Below are 19,370 nucleotides of genomic sequence, written 5' to 3' on the forward strand. Positions count from 1 at the left end.
CTGCTGCAGGAACACACAGGTACGCGTTCGCAGCAGCTCTGCTTGTAGCAGCCAGAAACCAGAAACTATGTGAACATCCTGCAACAGGTGAATGGAGACTCAAAGAGATGTTTGTACCACGGAATTCTCCTCAGCCGTAAGAAGACATCAAATACCATTCAGGCAATGCCCACATGTACAACCCCAAAGAAATTACGCTGAATGAAAGAAGTTAATCTCAGAAGCTCACATTCTGTTTGATTCCATTTATATAACATTCTTAAAATAAAACCACAGAGCCAATCAGTGGCCACGGGGCAGGGTGTGGCATGAGGGAGGCTGGTATGCTGCATAGGTCTGTACCTCACGGTGTGTGTTGGTGGGGGGTCCCTGGAGTGACACACAGGACAGGATAGGACAGAACTGCACACCCAATGCATGTGTGTCACCAGAGGAAACCGTGTCAGCCATGGGCATTGCCTCAGTATTGCTCTCCTGGCGCTATCAGTGCATGGTACACATGTAAAATGGAAAGAGTAAAGGACCATGGGGGAAGGGCGCACGGCACTTCCCCGGACATTTCTCTGCAGTTTCCAGAAACCCATCGTCACTTTGAAACACGAAGTCACAAATAAAAACGCTCGGCAGGAAATCCCCCTGCCCCGCCTGGACTTACGCATTGAGTGTGGCAACAAGGCAGAGGCATGTGCCTTCCCGAGTCCGGAAATTCTTGTGCTTGAAGCCTCCCAGCATTCGGTCCCACACATACTGTAGGGGACAAAGGACGGGTGAGAAGAGGAGGAGCCTTTCACTTAACACAGGGACAACTGAAGAGGGACCTCTCAACAGGTGCCAGGTCAGCCCCAGCCACAACCAATCCATTTCATCCACTCAAGGGCATACTGAGAAATGGTAACTTGTATTTCTGTATCAACTCAGAGTTTTTCCAAACACATTCCTTTATATAATTGCATTTACTAATGTCAACAGTTCCAAAAGAAAGGTGTAACCATCCCCATTTCATGGGTGAGGAAAGTAAGAAAAAGCAAGGCTTGGGTCATCTGCCAGAGAGCACACAGTGCTGCTACTGCTCTTCTGGTCTGGACAGCTGTCCCCGCCTTAGCCACAAGTCACACATGTGCTCATCTTTGAAGACGTTCTGGGTTTTACCTTCCCTGGATGGCTTTTCCTAATCCCTCTGCCATCCTACCCACCTATATGTTAAAGAGCAAGAGCCTGGAAGGCAGGGCTGTGTCCCTCTGTCCATCTATCCACCGGCAGCCCCCGCTCACTAGCAGACAGGAATGAGGGCTCTAGCCAGCCTCCTGACTCCCCAGATACCACAAGCACCTCTTCTCAGAGAAACTGAGACAGTTACACAAATGAGCTCAAGAGTCTAATGGATTCAACCAAGCACTCGATACCCATGATAAGCCCACTATTTTAGTCAAAGTACATCCTTTGCTATTTATTACTTTTTAAAACATCCTCTATGGGGGCGGGGGGGTTGGACAGTGGCAGATAAAATGTTATGAAAATTTTCATGTGAAACACATCAGCTTAGAAGAAATTAAACCTTGGGACATCTGAGTGGCTCAGTCAGTGAAAGCATCCTACTCTTGATTTTGATCTAGGTCATGAGATCAAGCCCCAAGATGGGCTCCAAGCTGGGCATAGAGCTGCTTAAGATTCTCTCTCTGTCCCTCTGCCCCTCCCATGCGCACATTCTCTCTCTCTCTCAAATAAAAATTATATAAATAAAGAGGTAAGTAAATTTAAAAAGTAAATAAAAAATAAAAGAAATTAAATCTATTTTTAAGATTTAATTTAATCTCTTCCCGCCAGAGAAAGAGCATGCATGTGCTAGGAGAGGGGTTTGCAAACAGAGAGGGAGAAAGAGAATCTCAAGCAGACTCCCCACGGAGCAGAGCACCTCCCCCCACTACCTGGGGATTAGCAGCTTGATCCATGATCTTCAGCAGCAGAGTCTGGTCTTGCTCTCGCACGGAGTCTTTAGCGTCTCCCAGTCTGTCTATTAAACTTGGCAGCACTGAAAAATCGAAACGCAAATTGATCAAACCAAAGCCAATTTTGGAGAGTCTGCAGTTACCAAGTGGGTATTTCAATTACTGGGAAGACAAAATGCTGGCCTAAATGTGGTACACCACCCTAGAACCACCAATCCTCACAATTCTACTCTTCTCACTAAAACCTTTTCAAGCTACTATAAGAATGTGCAGGGGCACCTGGGTGGCTCAGCGGGTTAAAGCCTCTGCCTTTGGCCCAGGTCATGATCCCAGGGTCCTGGGATCGAGCCCCACATCGGGCTCTTTGCTCAGTGCAGAGCCTGCTTCTCTCTCTCTCTCTGCCTGCCTCTCTGCCTACTTGTGTTCTCTGTCAAATAAATAGATAAAATATTAAAAAAAAAAAAAAAAAGAACGTGCAAAACCAGGCGCCTGGGTGGCTCAGTGGGTTAAAGCCTCTGCCTTTGGCTCAGGTCATGATCTCAGGGTCCTGGGATAGAGCCCCGCATCAGGCTCTCTGCTCAATGGGGAGCCTGCTACCCACCCCCGCCTCTCTGCCTACTTGTGATGTGTGTGTGTGTGTGTGTGTGTGTCAAATAAATAAATAAAATCTCTAAAAGAAAAAAAGATAAATAAAAAAAAAAGAAGAAGAAGAATGTGCAAAACCCTTTGCATGGACACACCACTTGTCTTCTTCCTTAACCGACCTTCCTCCAGCTAGCTCCCCGCACGTTTAAAGCTGGTGGAATATTAAAAAGGATGTCAGTGGAAGACCCTGGCAGGATGGAGTCAACACATAAGGAAGTTTAGGTAAGAGAGTGCTCCAGCACATTCACTGGGGATAGAAGGACCAGGCACTTACAACTCAGCCTCTCGTCTACACTGTGCGCTGTCCTTTCACAGAGTATATATATACACGCATGCATATTACACTCCAGCTGTGGCTATCAGCTAGTGCTCCAAGGGCATTTACCTACCAGAAGTCAGTTTACTTAGCTGCTTCTAAGAGTCTATAAACCTTTCTTTTACAAGAGATATCCCTGAACAACTCAGTTAACTTATGAGGAAAATGAAATGTTATTAAAATATCAAATATCTCAAAGTAAGGGAGGTTAAATGCCAGTTAATGACATTTAATGTTAATGACACTTAATGCCAGAATAGGAAAAGAGTTCTTAACCTTATCTGAAAAGGCATATTGACCAGGAAGTTAACAGATAATAACAAATACACACATAGCAACCAAAACTGAGAAGTTCTGTAAGGAAATCCTTGTACAAACTGAGCTGCTTGGTGCTTATATTGTCATTATGAAATTCCAGAGGTCAAGAATTTAGAAATGACTAAATCATCTCTTAAATGATGAAACCTGCTTATTTTTTATTTCATTTTGCTGACATCGTTTTCCCTCCAAAATAAAGAGCGATCATTTAAGGTGCACTTGTAACAACATTTATGATCTAAATGGAAACAGCACATAGGATATGATCTGGAAAAAACACAGCCACATCCGATTTGCAGACCTTCTCAAGATGGGAAAGCAATGCTTCTCAACCGGGGCAAATACCATTCTGTCCGCACTAAAATGTGATAGTTGATCTGTATAAAGAATCTGTGTAAGAATAAAAGAATTAGCAGTAATGCCCTGCATTAGAACACAAAAGCTGGAAGAAGCCAGCAGAAAGGTATGGCAAAAACAAAAAGCATGAAGATGCCAGCAGATGTGGTGAGGTGGCTGGATCTGGGGTGACCCCAGGAGGGTCAGTCCTCCGAACAGTGGTGCAGCCCCAGCAAGCAGGAGACTGAGGGAGGCCTCAAGGGCTGGCTGGGAGGATGGGAGGACTAAAGCGGAAGGGTGGGTGCGGTGGGGGGTGAGGGCTGGGTACGGCTACGTGGAGGATCTGGGGACACAAAGCGAAGGCTGGGGGCTGGACGGTGTAGAATGTGGGGCCCCGCTCCACACCTACCCACAGCTCACCTGTGCCGATCTGTGCCTTGAACCGGTCCTGCAGCCGGGTGACCAGTGCGGACAGGATGTCCATGCCGAGAAGAACCACCTGCAAGGGGAAACACCGGGAACCCATTAGCCGCTGGCCTCGGAGCCCACGCTCTGGCCCACCAGCTCCCAGGACGCTCCCCCATTCTTGGCGCAGTCCGATAGCCCGGAGAGCGCATGCCGACTAGCAGGATAAACTGGTTGTCAAGAGGACCGCTCTGATACACAACGCGCTGTTCACAGCTTGAACACAAAACGTAAGGTGGTATGAAAGGAAATAAAAAACAGCCAGAGCGGGGGTACTCCCAAGACGCCAGGGGACCAGCGTGGAAGCCTGAGCCGCGGTCCCGCCCCCCACCGGCCCCGCCCCGGCGAGTACTGCGTATGCAAATTACTCGCAGCTGGTGCGTAGCCTTCTGGGTAAAACCAAGCAGCCTGTTCGCGACCTTCAGAAGCCTCAGAAAACAAGAAGCTGCTGATTTGCTTCGGCAGCTGTGCTCAACACAGGTACAATCGCTACCAGGCGGCTAGGCCGGGCGTTTCGGATTAGTCACCCCAACCCTACCCGGTATTGGCGCTTCCTGCTTGCAGCGCACGCCCAAAATCCACCAACCATCCTTTTCTTGGGGTTGCGTTACTGTCCAATGAACGTCTAGTGAGGATAGTACTGCTAACGCCTGAACAACACACCCGCATCAACTAGAGCTTTGCTTTATCTTGGTGCAATTTTTGGAAAAAACGAAAACCTTTTTCCCCCAGATCTTAAAGTACTAACGAGAGTTTTGTATACAAGGAGTGTATTACCACGCCATAACACTAGAGTGTGCTGTACTTCACTTTGGGCTCCTTATCACCAATCCACTCATACACTCGTATTTCTTCTCAAAACTTCCACGCGGTAATTATTTCTATTAAGAGTTAATTTCAATACAACAGTTCTCTTTCTCTTTCATACCTCTTTATCCAGGAAAGTTGACTCATCTACTTAACGAATTCTAAGAACTCCCAAAAAATAAGTGGAGAAAAGAAAGCCTGCTTCATAAAACAGCTTTTGCACTTCACTACGCGATTAGCAGATGTACTGAGACATGTTTAAAAAAGTATGACGCCACTTTAAAAATGACAACCCTCCCTACAAACCCTTTCTCAGTAGGAAGCAGTTTTGCATTGTGCAACTTTCCTTAGAACATGGTTCAAAACTAAATAAAGTAGCCCAGTAACTTACAGAACCAATAAATGAACAAGACTGAAGCAATGATAACCCTAACATCAAGCGCTGTCATTGTTTCCTTTCATCTGTCTGCCACTGCAGCTTGTAAATGCAAAGACTGCAGGCTTTTTTCTATTCAGCTTGGAATCCACCACCTCGAAACTGCCGGGTCACAACCTAAACTGTCCTTGCAAGGACTGGCTCCTTGAAGATATCAAAGGAAGTAATTCTTAAAATTCTTTATAAAGAGAACATTAGTTGGTAGTTTTGTTTTTTTTTAATATGTAGTGGTATAAAACATTTAAAAATAGTGGCTTTACTTATCAACTAAAGAGGATTTAGGTATCATACACTGATTTCCTCCAAAGAGTACAGAACAGAAGTAAAGGGGAATATTTTAACAGTGGAGAAACCTGAAAAACACCACCTCAACCAGACAATCGGGGTCAATATCAACAGTCGCAATTCATGTTGAACAGCACTTGCTGTTGTGTGATTAAAATGACACTTTACATCTGTGATGTCCTCCTCCAAACCCTTAAGCCCAATTTAATAATGAGTAAAACATCAAACTCCCATAGACGGAAATCCTACAAAATAACCCGACAGCACTGCCAAGGTCATCTAAAACATGGAAGTCCAAGAAACTATCAAAACTTAGAGGTGTCTGGAGACACATGATGACTAAATGTGATGTGGTGTCCCGGGTGGGATCCTGGAACAGATAAAAGCCAGTAGGAAAAAAGTGAGGAACTCTGAATGAACTTTGTTAGGACTTGAGTTAATAATGATGCATCAGTATTGGTTTATAATTGTAACTATAACATACTAATGTTAGATGTTACTATAGAGACTGGGTGTGGTGTACATGGACACTCTACACCACCCTCATTTTTCTGTAGATCCAAAACTGTCCTAAACATTAAATCTTGTATTTTAAAAAGAGAAGCCCATCACTTAATTGGAACTGGCTTTTCCCTGATGAAATCCTAAGCATGAGTGTGGCTACATTGCTGGTTGGAGGTTGGAGTTCATTACAGTAATAGTGAGAATGCTGCCTTCAAATGCTCACCACATCCCTTCAGAACTCATTCAAGACTAAGGTGTAAGAGGGCAATTACACATTCATTTTGAATGAATGCAAAATTCTGTCAGATATCATAGCCCTTGCTGATGAAGCTATATGTGGGAATTTGAGGGAACACTGTCTTTCATCTTTTCCAGGATGGAAGTTTACTTGGTAGTTTTGATCAGTTCAGGCCTAGCTCAATCCTAAAAAGTAAATTCCAAAATGTCTTGCCCAGACAGACTGGGGAGTTCAGAGACTCCCCCGCAAGAAGCCTAGGATGGCAGATGCTGCCAAAGCCCAGTGAAATAGGACAGGAGAGGACATAACATGGCCCCGTGCACCTTCACCTCAGAATAAACTACTCTGGAAGGAAGCAGAGGGGCTCATTTATAGTTGTCTAGTTCACCCTGAGTCACAGCCCCAGTGGGCAAGGAACGGAACCATCACCCACAAATGTTTATCTTCACAGCTCAGGCCCTGCTCCTATGTTTCCATTTCCCTACTGAAGACGGGGCTACATGAATAACTCATTGCCCAGAAGACCCCAATTACTGGCTGTGAAGACTCCGTGTGCCTCAATTTGCTACCTATAAAACACGGACGGCAGCAGCAGCAGACTCACAGGTCGCTGTGTGTATGGGAAGTGCAGGATACAATGCTTGGTGCGTGGTAAGGGCTAGCCTCCACCCCTGCTGGCTGTTACCACCAGCTCACTGTCACTGCCAGTACCATGGACAACGGATACAATCAGTGCTCCGATGAGGCCTACGATTCGACAAGGGACTCAGCTGGGATAGAAGGCTTCCCAGAAAGAGTCACACTACGTGAGGCTAAGTTTTGAAAAACCAGCCTTGCACCAAAGGAAGACACAACCTCAAGGCAGAGAGAAGTGCGCAGGCAAAGGTGTGAGACTGCTGCCACGATGCGGGGACAGGTGGAGCTAAGGGCAAGGCTGGGAAGCCGCAGGGGACGTGGCTGCCGAAGGGCCTCAGACATGTCTGCAGGGTGACAGGGCAGCCATTGAAGGGCTGGACTGGTAAACAGAGAGTGACAGGGAGCTGGAGATTTCGACAGGGCACAGCGACCAGCATAAGGAAGCCAGCCTGGGAGAGAGGGCAGAGGCACTGGGCAAGTGGGGCTCACACCCAACAGTTACTGCCTTTAGTTTCCACCAAGCCATTAACTCTGCATTACCTTCAAGCACCTCCTTCAATATTCCATTTCATTTTCTGAGTTTATGCTTGATTCCACAGCAAAACTCCTTGAACGTAGGAATACTGTGCTAATAATACTGTTCCCCTAATAAATATAGCACAACAGTGGATTCATAGTAAACAGTCAATAAACCCCTTGTACACAAAACAAAAACAAGCTAGTTTACTGATTAGTAATGAATTCATTTGAAACGGATGAGTTCTCAAGGTACAACACAATGCCTTTATCCTACAATTTTAAAAACATGCTTTCAAAATAAGTGAGTAATCACTAAGTACCTCAAACTAACCCTCATGCTGAAAACAACTAAAAATGCTAAATTATAAAAAAACATCTGCTTGGAAACATCAGAGAACAAGAAAGGCGAAGGAAAGTTACCAGGTCCTGAAACACAAGTAAACTAAAATCCAGAGGGATAAGCATGCAGCAAATAGTTCACTTTTGCCCTCGGGCCATTTAAACACTGGGAAGGGACAACCAAGCCAGTGAGAATTGCTTTCAGTGATCACATGGGTCTAGGAGAACAGAGGTTGGATTTCAAAGCCCTCAAAGGCTGGTAGCCTGGATAGACTCCTACAACCTCGGTTAGAAATCCAAATGGCTAAACCTTAGGAGAGTGAATTTAAAGTAAAATAGTCTTCAGATGGACCACAGACCAGCTTCCAAGAATCCTGATGGCCAAATAAATATCAATCCCTAACATCAGATGGAAATGATCTTAGCTTAGGTGGTGCCCTAAAAATCTGGGCAGATGGAAACCTGCATCACTTCCAGATAGAGAGAATATCATGCTCTCTGGCCCTCAATTTACCTCTCTGAACACTTTTCAAATGCAATGTCCAAAACACAACCAAAGATAACCAGGCACACCAAACAACTATAGCTAAAAGTAGGAGAAACACAGACACACATGAATTAAGTACATGAAAATAATTAGAAGTGGATACGAAAATGGTAATTCTGGGATTCCTGGCTGCTTTAGTCAGTAGAGCATGTCTCTTGAGTTCAAGCCCTACTTTGGACACAGAGCTTACTTAATAATAATAATTCTTACAATGTGTAAGAACATAAAATATGTGATTAAAATTGGGAGAGAGAAATTACAACTTTTAAGAAAAGGGGTGCCTGGGTGGCTCAGTGGGTTAAAGTCTCTGCCTTTGGCTCAAGTCATGATCCCCAGGTTCTGGGATCAAGTCTGGTATCGATATCGGGCTCTCTGCTCCACGGGGAGCCTGCTTCCCCTGCTCTCTCTCTGCCTGCCTTTCTGCCTACCTGTGATCTGTGTCTGTTAAATAAATAAATGAAATCTTAAAAAAAAAAAAAAAGTGACATCGATTTTTTTAAAAGCACCAAATAATACAATACAATACCAAAAATCAGTACTCAATGGATGGGCCTAAAAACACACTGGACACTAAGTCTGCAGGAGAAACAAAAACAAAAACAAAACCAAAATGAAATAAAAGACGCAAAAAGATGAAAAATTAAAAAGAGCAGGTAAGAGACAAAGGACAGACAGAAAAGAACTAACAAGTTTAAATGGAATTCAAAAAGGAGAGTAAGCAACATCAGGTAAAAAGCAATAACTGACACAAATTTGGATCACTATTTTAACAAAAAAAGAAAGAAGGGAGGGAGGGAAGAAAAAAATAACAACTGTTGGGGAGGACATGGGGAATTCGAATTCTTGGTATACCACTGGTAGGAATATAAAATGGAAATATAAATGGAAAATAATATGGTGCATCCTCCAAGAATGAAACACAAAATTACCATATGATCCAGCAATTACGTTTCTGGGTACATACCCAAAAGGAGTGAAAGCAGGATTCCAACAGATATTTATATACCTATGTTCCTAGCAACATAATTCAAAATAGCCAGTGGAAAGAGCCAAATTTTGAACCAAGTGTCAAATCAAGCATCATACTTAATGATGAAATACTGGGGGGGGGGGGGAATTAGAAGTATAAAACTCAAAAAGAAGCAAACTGCTATTATTAATGGAAAATATAAGTAGAAAATCTAGAAGATCTACAGGTGTATTTAAAATTTAAAACTGAGCTAATTAAGCAAGACCAAATAACCCAAAGTCAATACACAAGAGAATCAATTACATATCTGTACCAACAAGCCAAAAGGGAAGTTTTTTTTGTTTCCATATTTAATTCAATAAAAATAAACACCTAGAAAAAAATCTAAGCAAGTAAGTATCTACTCAAAAAGCCAATGTAACAATAGAAATAAAGAGGACTAAAATAAATGGAAAGATAAACACTACAGGTTGGAATACTCAGTACTGTGAAATTTTCATTTCTCCCTAACTGATCTACAGTAAAATTTCACTCAAAATCCCAACTATGTATTTTTTTTTTTTTAAGAACACAAGTTGGGCGCCTGCATGGCTCAATCGCTTAAGCATCTGCTTTCAGCTCAGGTCATGATCTCATTATCCCGGGATGGAGCCCCACGTTGAGCTCCCTGCTCAGCAGGGAGTCTGCTTCTCCTTCTCCCTGTACCCCTCCACCTGCTTATACTCTGTCTGTCTCTCTCCCTCTCTTAAATAAATAAATAAATAAATAAAATATTTAAAAAAAAAAAAAAAGAACTTCACAAGTTGATTCGAAAATCTATGTGGAAATGGCAATGGCAAGATGAGGTGATAAAACTTGCTCCCACTGGATTTCAAGATTATAAAATGGCAGTAATTCAGGCAATGTGCTATCCGGTCAAGGAAAGACAGGTATATCAACAGAACAGAATGAAGAAAAGAGACTCTGGCATATATGGGCACCTAATTTATGACAAAGTGCGCACTACAGAGCAGAAAGAACAGAGCAGCTCTTTTAAATAAATGTCCCTGGGCAACTGAATATATGGAATAAAAAAAGCTTAAAAAAAACTTGACTCCTATCTTACACCATATATAAATGAATTCCTGGTAATAGAGATAAGTGTAGGAAAGTAAAACAAAAAAGCTTTTAGAAAATTACCTAAGAAAATAAGGCATAATAAATACAAACGCTAAAGGAAAAGACTGATGAAATAGATAAAACTGAAATTAAGAACCTTAGCATAACAAACACTGTAAAAAAGTGAGAGGCAAGTTATATAGAAAGAAGATATTTATGAAACAAGCAACAACAGGCCTGATTCTAGAATATATACATATGTAGATTGTCTACACACCAATCAATAGGCAACCCAAAACAAAAATGGACAAAATATTTGAATAGACACTTCATAAAAGACAGCAGAATTATACAAAAAGTGGATCAGCCTCCATTAGTCAACAGAGAAATGCAAATTAAGAATACAAAGAGACACTATAACATACTCCTCAGAATGGCTAAAATTAAAGACTGAGAAGACCAAGTGTTGACGAGGACATGGAAACTCTCATACATGCTGGTAGAAATGTAAATGTAAACCAACACTTTAGAAAACATGTTGGTTTATTTGCTCCATTTCTTTGAAAAAAAAATGGATGGTATTTTGATAGGAATTACATTAAATGTGTAGATTGCTTTAGGTAGCATAGACATTTTCACAATATTTATTCTTCCAATCCAGGAGCATGGAACATTTTTCCATTTCTTTGTGTCTTCCTCAAATTTATATGGAACCAGAAAAGACCTCGAATAGCCAAAGGAATATTGAAAAAGAAAGCCAAAGTTGGTGGCATCACAATTCCAGACTTCAAGCTCTATTACAAAGCTGTCATCATAAAGACAGCATGGTACTGGCACAAAAACAGACACATAGATCAATGGAACAGAATAAAGAGCCCAGAAATAGACCCTCAACACTATGATCAACTAATCTTTGACAAAGCAAGAAAGAATGTCCAATGGAAAGAAGACAGCCTCTTCAATAAATGGTGTTGGGAAAATTGGACAGTCACATTCAGAAAAATGAAATTGGACCATTTCCTTACACCACACAGGAAAACAGACTCAAAATGGATGAAGGACCTCAATGTGAGAAAGGAATCCATCAAAATCCTTGAGGAGAACACAGGCAGCAACCTCTTTGACCTCAGCTACAGCAACATCTTCCTAGGAACATCACCAAAGGCAAGGGAAGCAAGGGCAAAAATGAACTATTGGGATTTCATCAAGATCAAAAGTCTTTGCACAGCAAAGGAAACAGTTAACAAAACCAAAAGACAAATGACAGAATGGGAGAAGATATTTGCAAAGAACATACCAGATAAAGGGCTAGTGTCCAAAATCCATAAAGAACTTAGCAAACTCAACACCCAAAGAACAAATAATCCAATCAAGAAATGGGCAGAAGACATGAACAGACATTTCTGCAAAGAAGACATCCAGATGGCCAACAGACACATGAAAAAATGCTCCACATCACTTGGCATCAGGTAAATACAAATCAAAATCACAATGAGATATCACCTCACACCAGTCAGAATGGCTAAAATTAACAAGTCAGGAAATGACAGGTGCTGGCAAGGATGTGGAGAAAGGGGAACCCTCCTACACTGCTGGTGGGAATGCAAGCTGGTGCAACCTCTCTGGAAAACAGCATGGAGTTTCCTCAAAATGTTGAAAATAGAACTACCCTACGACCCAGCAATTGCACTACTGGGTATTTACCCTAAAGATACAAATGTAGTGATCCAAAGGGGCACATGCACCTGAATGTTTATAGCAGCAATATCCACAGTAGCCAAACTATGGAGAGAACCCAGATGTCCATCAACAGATGAATGGATAAAGGAAATGTGGTGTATATATACACAATGGAATACTATGCAGCCATCAAAAAAAAAGAAATCTTGCCATTTGCGACGACGTGAATGGAACTAGAGGGTATCATGCTTAGAGAAATAAGTCAATCGGAGAAAGACAACTATCATATGATCTCCCTGATATGAGGAAGTGGAGATGCAACGTGGGGGGTTAAGGGGGTAGGAGAAGAATAAATGAAACAAGAAGGGATTGGGAGGGAGACAAACCATAAGTGACTCTTAATCTCACAAAACAAACTGAGGGTTGCTGGGGGGAGGGGGGTTGGGAGAGGGGGGTGGGGTTATGGGCACTGGGGAGGGGATGTGCTATGGTGAGTGCTGTGAAGTGTGTAAACCTGGCGATTCACAGACTGGTACCCCTGGGGATAAAAATATATGTTTATAAAAAATAAAAAATTTTTAAAAAGAGGAAAAAAAGAAAACATGTTGGTATTATCTACCAAATTTGCAGCAAGTCCACCACTAGGAATAGGCCCAATAGACAGACATGCACACATACAACAGGTGAAATGTACAAAGTTCCTCAGAGCACAGCTATTTATAATAGCCTAAAACTAGAACCCCATGTGTCCATCTACTGTCGAATGTACGACCTTTGGTTTTCCTACCAAAGAATACAATAAATAGTAATAATAAATGAATCACAACAATGCTCAACAATATACATAAAATTCATGATGAATGAAAAGGCCAGATACAAAGTAACTGCACACTTGTATGAAGTTCGAAAACAAGCAAACATAAATTGTCATTTTAAGGTGAATATTTAGGTAATAAAACGAAAAAGAAAAGCAAGAAAGTGATAAAAGCCAGGAGTGATTACTTAGGGGAATGCTAGCGATGTTCTACTTCTTTTCCAGAGTACCAATTAAACAGCTGCTAGCTTTATCACAACTCAGAAAGTTGTTGTCTTTGTGTTTCATGCACTTTCCGAATACAGTTAACGATTTTTTTTTAAGTTTAAAAACTAGAAAAGTGGGAGTATTTCTGAACCCCTTGACCTGTAAGTCCATGCAAGTGGCTAGACTTTGTCTCTGCTTCCCTTACTTTTCCAAACCACCAACAAAAGCGCCAGAAGAGAGTTCTGGTCACCACAGTCCTCCTTCTAGAGCATGACATCGGCTCATTGAACAAAGAAAGAAATATTAAATCCTTTCCCCAAAAAGCATCCATAAGAGACAATCTAGGTAAGCAGACAACTGCATTTCTTAAGCTTCAGAAGACTGGACTGGTTTGGGTAATTTAATATTTTGCACTCATATTGTACCTTATTGTTTTTAAGGCACTTTTGGGTGAACCTGGACCATCTCACACTAACCTGAGATGCAGTGCAGACCATACTATCCTGAATTTGCAAAAGAGGAAAATAAAGATCAGAGAGGTCAAAAGATTACCCGAAGCCATGAAGCTGGGATACTGACCAAACTGAAAATAAACCCAAGCCTCCTGACTTTATCAAGGCCATTTTCAGTACAGCAAAATCACAGTATCCCGCACCCCGTGTCTATCGTCTTTCTCATCTCTCTCTAGCTAGCTTACATATGACCTCGAACAAGACACATTACTTCTCTGCCACTAATACCAGATAACCTCTCAGGTCGGCCTCAGCTCTAGACTTCTCTGATGCCCTGATAGTACCCAGAATAGGAGAAAGTGCAGAGCTCTGTCACACAGATCTGGAATTGAATACCAGCTCTAACTACCACCCCTACTGGCCAGCTGGGCTGGGCGGCTCCACCACCAGCCTTCATATGCTTCCTCAGTACAATCAGAACAAAAATACCTTACAGAATACACATGAGGGTTAAGAGTTTTAATACAGCACCTGGAATACAGTAGGCACTCAGTAAGTGCCCGTTCCCTTCTTTATTAGCGCACCACTTCAAAAAACTTAAAAACTTAAATGAAAAAAAAAAAGCAAGTCTGGTCTTATGGGAGAGGAACATAGTCCGAAGAAGAAAGTAAGGCTGCCCCAAATCCCATCACTCAGCAATAACTGTTAACATCTGATGACTGTCCCACAAGACATCTCAGCATATGCACACTTGCATGTGAATTTTCCATGAATAAGTGAGAGAGAGGTAGACAGGTACAGAGAGTACAGAGTACAGGTACAGAGAGGTACAGAGAGTGTACCATGGAGTCTTCCCCAATTAACAGGTAAAGATCTATACCCCCATTTTCAGTGGCTGTCTGATACCCTACTGTATCTCAGTATCATAAATACTATCCAGTCTCCCCAACCCATGCTGGAATTCAGGTTTGGTTAGAATTTTTTGCTAGTGGAAACAAGACTGTGATGGGTACTCACTCCATACATGTACAGTCATCTCCTTAGGACAAATTCTGAAAAGGACAACTGCTAGGTCAAAGAGAACACACAGTCCCCTTGATGAGCTGGCTCTATTTTTAGCATAATGCACTAGGTGCCCTGTGGGGCTACAGGCTGCTGACTTCTACAAATTTGTTGGTTATTTTAAAAGACTCTACATTGCAACCTTCTTAAATGAGGAAATTAATTAGCACTCGATGCTGCACTCACTTTTAATTCCAAGAATAAGAGCACAACACAAATACAAAAAAAAAAAAAGAAGAAGAAGGAGAAGAAGGAGAAGAAGTGTGATAAAGTCAGTGATTTTGTATATTCACATGTCAGATGGGAGAATTATTCACCCAAACCAGTCGTCTTTCAAAGTAGTCACCGATGGAGTCCCTGCGACACTCAACCCAGTGATAAGGCCAGTGAGCATTCTTCTGGAATGGCCTCCCGAGACCATTTATGAGCCGTTAAGTCTGTTAAAATATCAGTAATTAACAGTAGATTAATGGGACTAACCAAGTTACCGGCTTGTTACCTGACGTTGCCCGTATATAAGGACTTTCCCTATGGTAAAGGAACTCCGGAGCACCACGTCACTTTGTTCCACACACGCGCAGCAACAGGCCAAGTGAGGAGAGGGGGCGAGGTATGAATACACAGGGAGGCAGTCAGTAACCACTGCAGATCTGGTCGAGTACAACTTTCAGCAGGGACAGAAATGTTCTGCCTGCACTGTCCAACACAGCAGCTGCTGGCCACGTGTGGCTACTGAGCAACTGAAATGTGAGTGTGAATGAGAAACAGAACTCTAAATTTTACTAGAGACACAAAATTACTTAACTCTGAATAGCCCCAGGAGGCGTACGGCCATCCTGTTGGACAGCACAGCTCTACTCTGATGGTTGCAAATCCCAGCAGGTAAAAACTCAGGTGAGAGTGTGAGAAGGGCAAGGGACCACGTCTTCACACTCTGTTCACTTGACACCATGTAAGAAGGAAGGTCACTGTGGCTAGATCTCCAGATTTTAAACACTGATAACTTACTAAATGAATTCTAAGGGACTGGGGAACCCAAAGAAAACATGCTGTGGGTCCAATCCAGCCAAGGACCCCGAAATCTGCATCTTCTCTCTTCCAGATACACCTTATAAATATGAGATCAGGCACCAAAGCATTCACAGTTGTCTAAGGCATTATAAGCAAAGATCCCACTTGCCTGCCTGGGCTGCACAACCCCAGCCAGCCAGCAAGGCTCAGAACTCTGTCCTCTCCTCCAGACTCTCCTACAAGTCTCCCTATGCTCCTCCCCCAAGCCCCAGGTCCTGATACTTCCAACAGAACTTGCCCCTAGCCCTGTCTAGGAGGTCTTCAAGTCTCCTGAATCCATCCAGGCCAAGACCTGTCCCTCTCTCCAGGTCCTTTATATGCGTCTCTCCAAAACCACTACTCCCCGTAAGGACCTATTTAGAAACTGTCCCTGCTCCCCTTCCCCCAGGGGATTTATTTGGAGACAAGTCCGGGAAACCAGCTTCAGGTAACAAAGCCCAGACACGAAGGTGGGTCAGGCCAGGTGAAGGCATCCGATCAGTGCGGGGGGATACATACTGTCTCTCTGGTTACCAAGGAGTATGGGCCCTGCCCTTCGGGCGCCAATCCCAATCAAGGTGTAATAGGCTGGTTCAAACGTCTACTAGGGTAAATTGTAACTCAATTGGTCACCTAGCATCACTGTGGAGTTTCCTGTGTGTGTGTTACAATCTCATTGGCCACCTGTGCGTGGCCTTTGCCCTTAAAAGCTAGTCTGTGAAACAGAGAAGGGTCGCCCTCTCTTGTAAGAGGTGCGGCCCCGAACGTTTGGTTAGATTCTTGATGCTTGGCGCAAAATAAAGCTTTGCTTGACCTTCACTTTGTATCAGTCTTGCTCCTTTAATCATGGACCCATTATTGGGGCATAACACTCCCTACTCAAAGCAGGGTGGTTCCTCATACAGCCTTTCTCATTCCCATCCACTTCCCCAGAGGTAACAAGGGGCTGGGGGGCAAAAGGCTGGGAAGGCACAAGGCAAATCAACTGTTACCCTCTGTATATTCTCTTTATTGTATTATTTCATCCGCACAACAATATCTTGAGCCAAATACCACACCTATAAATATCCCTACTTTACAGATAAGGAAGCAGGCAACTGGGCAGTCACTCAGCTAGTAAGTGGCTCAAATAATATCCATTACTCAATCGGTCTTACAAAAAGGCAGACCAAGAACACTAAGATTGTAATGACAAAGTCAGCAACTCCTGAGAGTGTGCTCATCCCAGAGAACTATCTGCCCACTTGCTGCACTTCTGGCAAAAAGTGGCCATTATTCCAAACAGCTAAGAACTGGTAACAGTCCAAACCCACCAACGGGTAAACAGATAAAATGTGGTACATCCATACAACTAAATCCCATTCAACAACAGAAAAAGGAACAAAGTATCGATACGTGCTACAAGACAGATGCTCAATGAAAACAGGATGCTATGTAAAAGAAATCAGACACAAAAGATGACATACTATATGGTTCTGGTTATACAAAATGTCCAGAAAACTGATTGCCTACAGCTGGAGGCGGGAATGGGCCTGACTGCAAATGGGGACAAGGGGTCTTTAGAGTGATGGGGAAATGTACAACTTTGTAAATTTACTAAAAATAATTGCATTCAATACACAAAACAGATAAATTTTATGGTACATAAACTATACCTTCATAATGCTGCTTAAAAAAATCAGTTTGGAGCCTGGGTGGCACAGTGGGGTAAGCCTCCAATTCTTGGTTTCAGCTAAGATCCTGACCTCAGGATCATGGGATCAAGCCCTGCATTAGGCTCTGAACTCAGCATGAAATCGGCTTGAGTTTTTTCTCTCTCCCTCTGCCCCTCCCCCAACCCCGGCTCTCTCTGTAAAATAAATAAATAAATCTTTTTTAAAAAATGAGTTACAGGGCTTAAAAGAACTCTGGTCTTTCTAGAGACTAGATCATAAAGAACTAAGGACGTCTGCCAAAAGCAAGTGCTGGCTATCCACCTATCCAGAAATACTGCCTGTTGTAGCAAGAAAGAGAGGCCACAGGTCGGGAGCAGGTCCCCCTGGTTCTCTTGAGAACTCTCTGAAGAGCCCATGGTGTACACACACCTCAAGAGTTCTGCTATGTGGTCCATTGACCACCCACAGTTTTCCTGAATGTGCTATGCTCTTCCTTACATGTTCCCCTGCCTGAACCATTCTGCTTTCCCTCTTCCAGATGCTCTTCTCTTTTGAGGCTCTCTTCAAGCACCACGAATTCCAGTGTCCTCCCATTCATACCCACCAGCCTGAGACAGAAAGCTGTATCCTCAGGACCCCCACCGTACAGTTCTTCTGGCAGTCAGACTCAGGGGACCTCTGGTGTTTGAACCATCTATATGCCTAATGCCGAGAGTCTAGACTTGAAGCTTCTGTAAGGCAGGTTCTGCATCTTCTCCATCTGTGTCATCAGCATCAACCATAATGCTAGCAAATCTGGGTGATTGGGGTGGATGGAAAGTGGCTGGATGGGACAGTAATAATAGTGTCAATTGTTCTTTGGTTCATGTTTGAACTAAGCATTCCAACTAACAATCCCAAATACAATGACTGTCATTAAGACTTTCTCACTTTCTCCTATTTGTATCCTTGCTTCCACCCTGTCCCTATTCCAGCTAGTCTCATCACACAAACAGAAAGTCCTTTTAAAGATTTTATTCCTTTTATTTATTTAAGAGCAAGACAGAGAGAAAGAGAGCAGAGGAGGAGGGAAAGGGAAATAATCTCAAGCTGACTCCGTGCTGACCATGGAGCCTGAGTGGGGCTCAATCCCACAACCCTGAGATCATGACCTAAGCTGAAAGCAAGAGTCGGACACTTAACTACCTGAGCCACCCAAGCGCACCATCCAGAAGGTCCTTTTAAGAGGTAACTCATAACCTCTCAGTCCTATGTTCCAATGCCTCCAACGGTTCCCCACACTGGCTAAGAGCGTGTCTGCACGATGGCCTATAAGCCCTCACAGCCTGACCTGCCATTCCCCCTCTGAGCTCACAGCTGCCCCTCTCCTTTCAGGGGCCTCCTGGCTGCTCCTCAAACATCCCCTCCTTGGACCTGAGGTTCTCTCCCTAGACTGCTTTCCCCAGGATACCCACCTTGCCTGTCCCAGCACCTCACTTCAATCTTTGTTGAACCAGGTCTTCTTGGTCAGGTCTGCTGCAACCAGCCTACTGAATACTGTGGGCACATACTACACTCGCCCCTCCACTCGCTCTGCTTTATTTTTCTCCCAAACACTTGGCACTTTCCAGTATTCCATAAAATTCACTCAGTTAGCTTGCTTATGGGTTCTTTCCAGCAAGTAGAACATAAGCTCTATGAAGAAAGCCATTTTCATCTAAGTATTCACTGCTGTAGTCCAGAACCTTCTTTGTTGAATAAATGCACGAACTTGATAGGCCTCAATGCTCACTTGGAAAAGTGTCTTTCCCCTAAATTCAAAATTATGTTGACAATGAACAAATAATTTGACATAACTAGCTTCTTTCATACTTCTTTATACTAAAAAGTGAGGCCAAAATATATCTAAGTAGAAACCGGTACAACTGAGGCATCAGGAAAGTGGTGATCCCATGTAAGAAGTCCCACGCTACGTCATGAGACCCGGGTCCAAGCTGAGCCACCAAATGACTACAAGAGCATCACTCCTCTCTAGGCTCCTAGCTATACAACTAGAATCAGTGGTC

The 19,370-nt window shown here is 43.2% G+C and overlaps 1 protein-coding gene and 1 non-coding gene across 26 annotated transcripts in view; one reads left to right on the forward strand and one right to left on the reverse strand.

Annotated features, from left to right (window-relative positions):
* Positions 1 to 19,370, reverse strand: part of CLASP1 (cytoplasmic linker associated protein 1) — a 269,463-nt gene that overhangs the window by 171,890 nt on the left and 78,203 nt on the right. For all 25 annotated transcript variants that reach the window (XM_044242650.1, XM_044242649.1, XM_044242648.1 and 22 more), the window contains exons 3-5: positions 3,982 to 4,060; positions 1,926 to 2,029; positions 656 to 747 (exon numbers count right to left, since the gene is read on the reverse strand). In XM_044242650.1, coding sequence (XP_044098585.1) covers positions 656 to 747; positions 1,926 to 2,029; positions 3,982 to 4,060 — 275 coding nt within the window. The remainder of the gene's footprint in view (positions 1 to 655; positions 748 to 1,925; positions 2,030 to 3,981; positions 4,061 to 19,370) is intronic.
* On the forward strand, positions 4,611 to 4,736 carry LOC122903901. Its single transcript, XR_006384103.1, has one exon. It is a non-coding gene; the product is annotated as a U4atac minor spliceosomal RNA (small nuclear RNA).

This window comes from Neovison vison, chromosome 3 (assembly GCF_020171115.1).
Source record: "Neovison vison isolate M4711 chromosome 3, ASM_NN_V1, whole genome shotgun sequence".
Taxonomy (NCBI): domain Eukaryota; kingdom Metazoa; phylum Chordata; class Mammalia; order Carnivora; family Mustelidae; genus Neogale; species Neogale vison.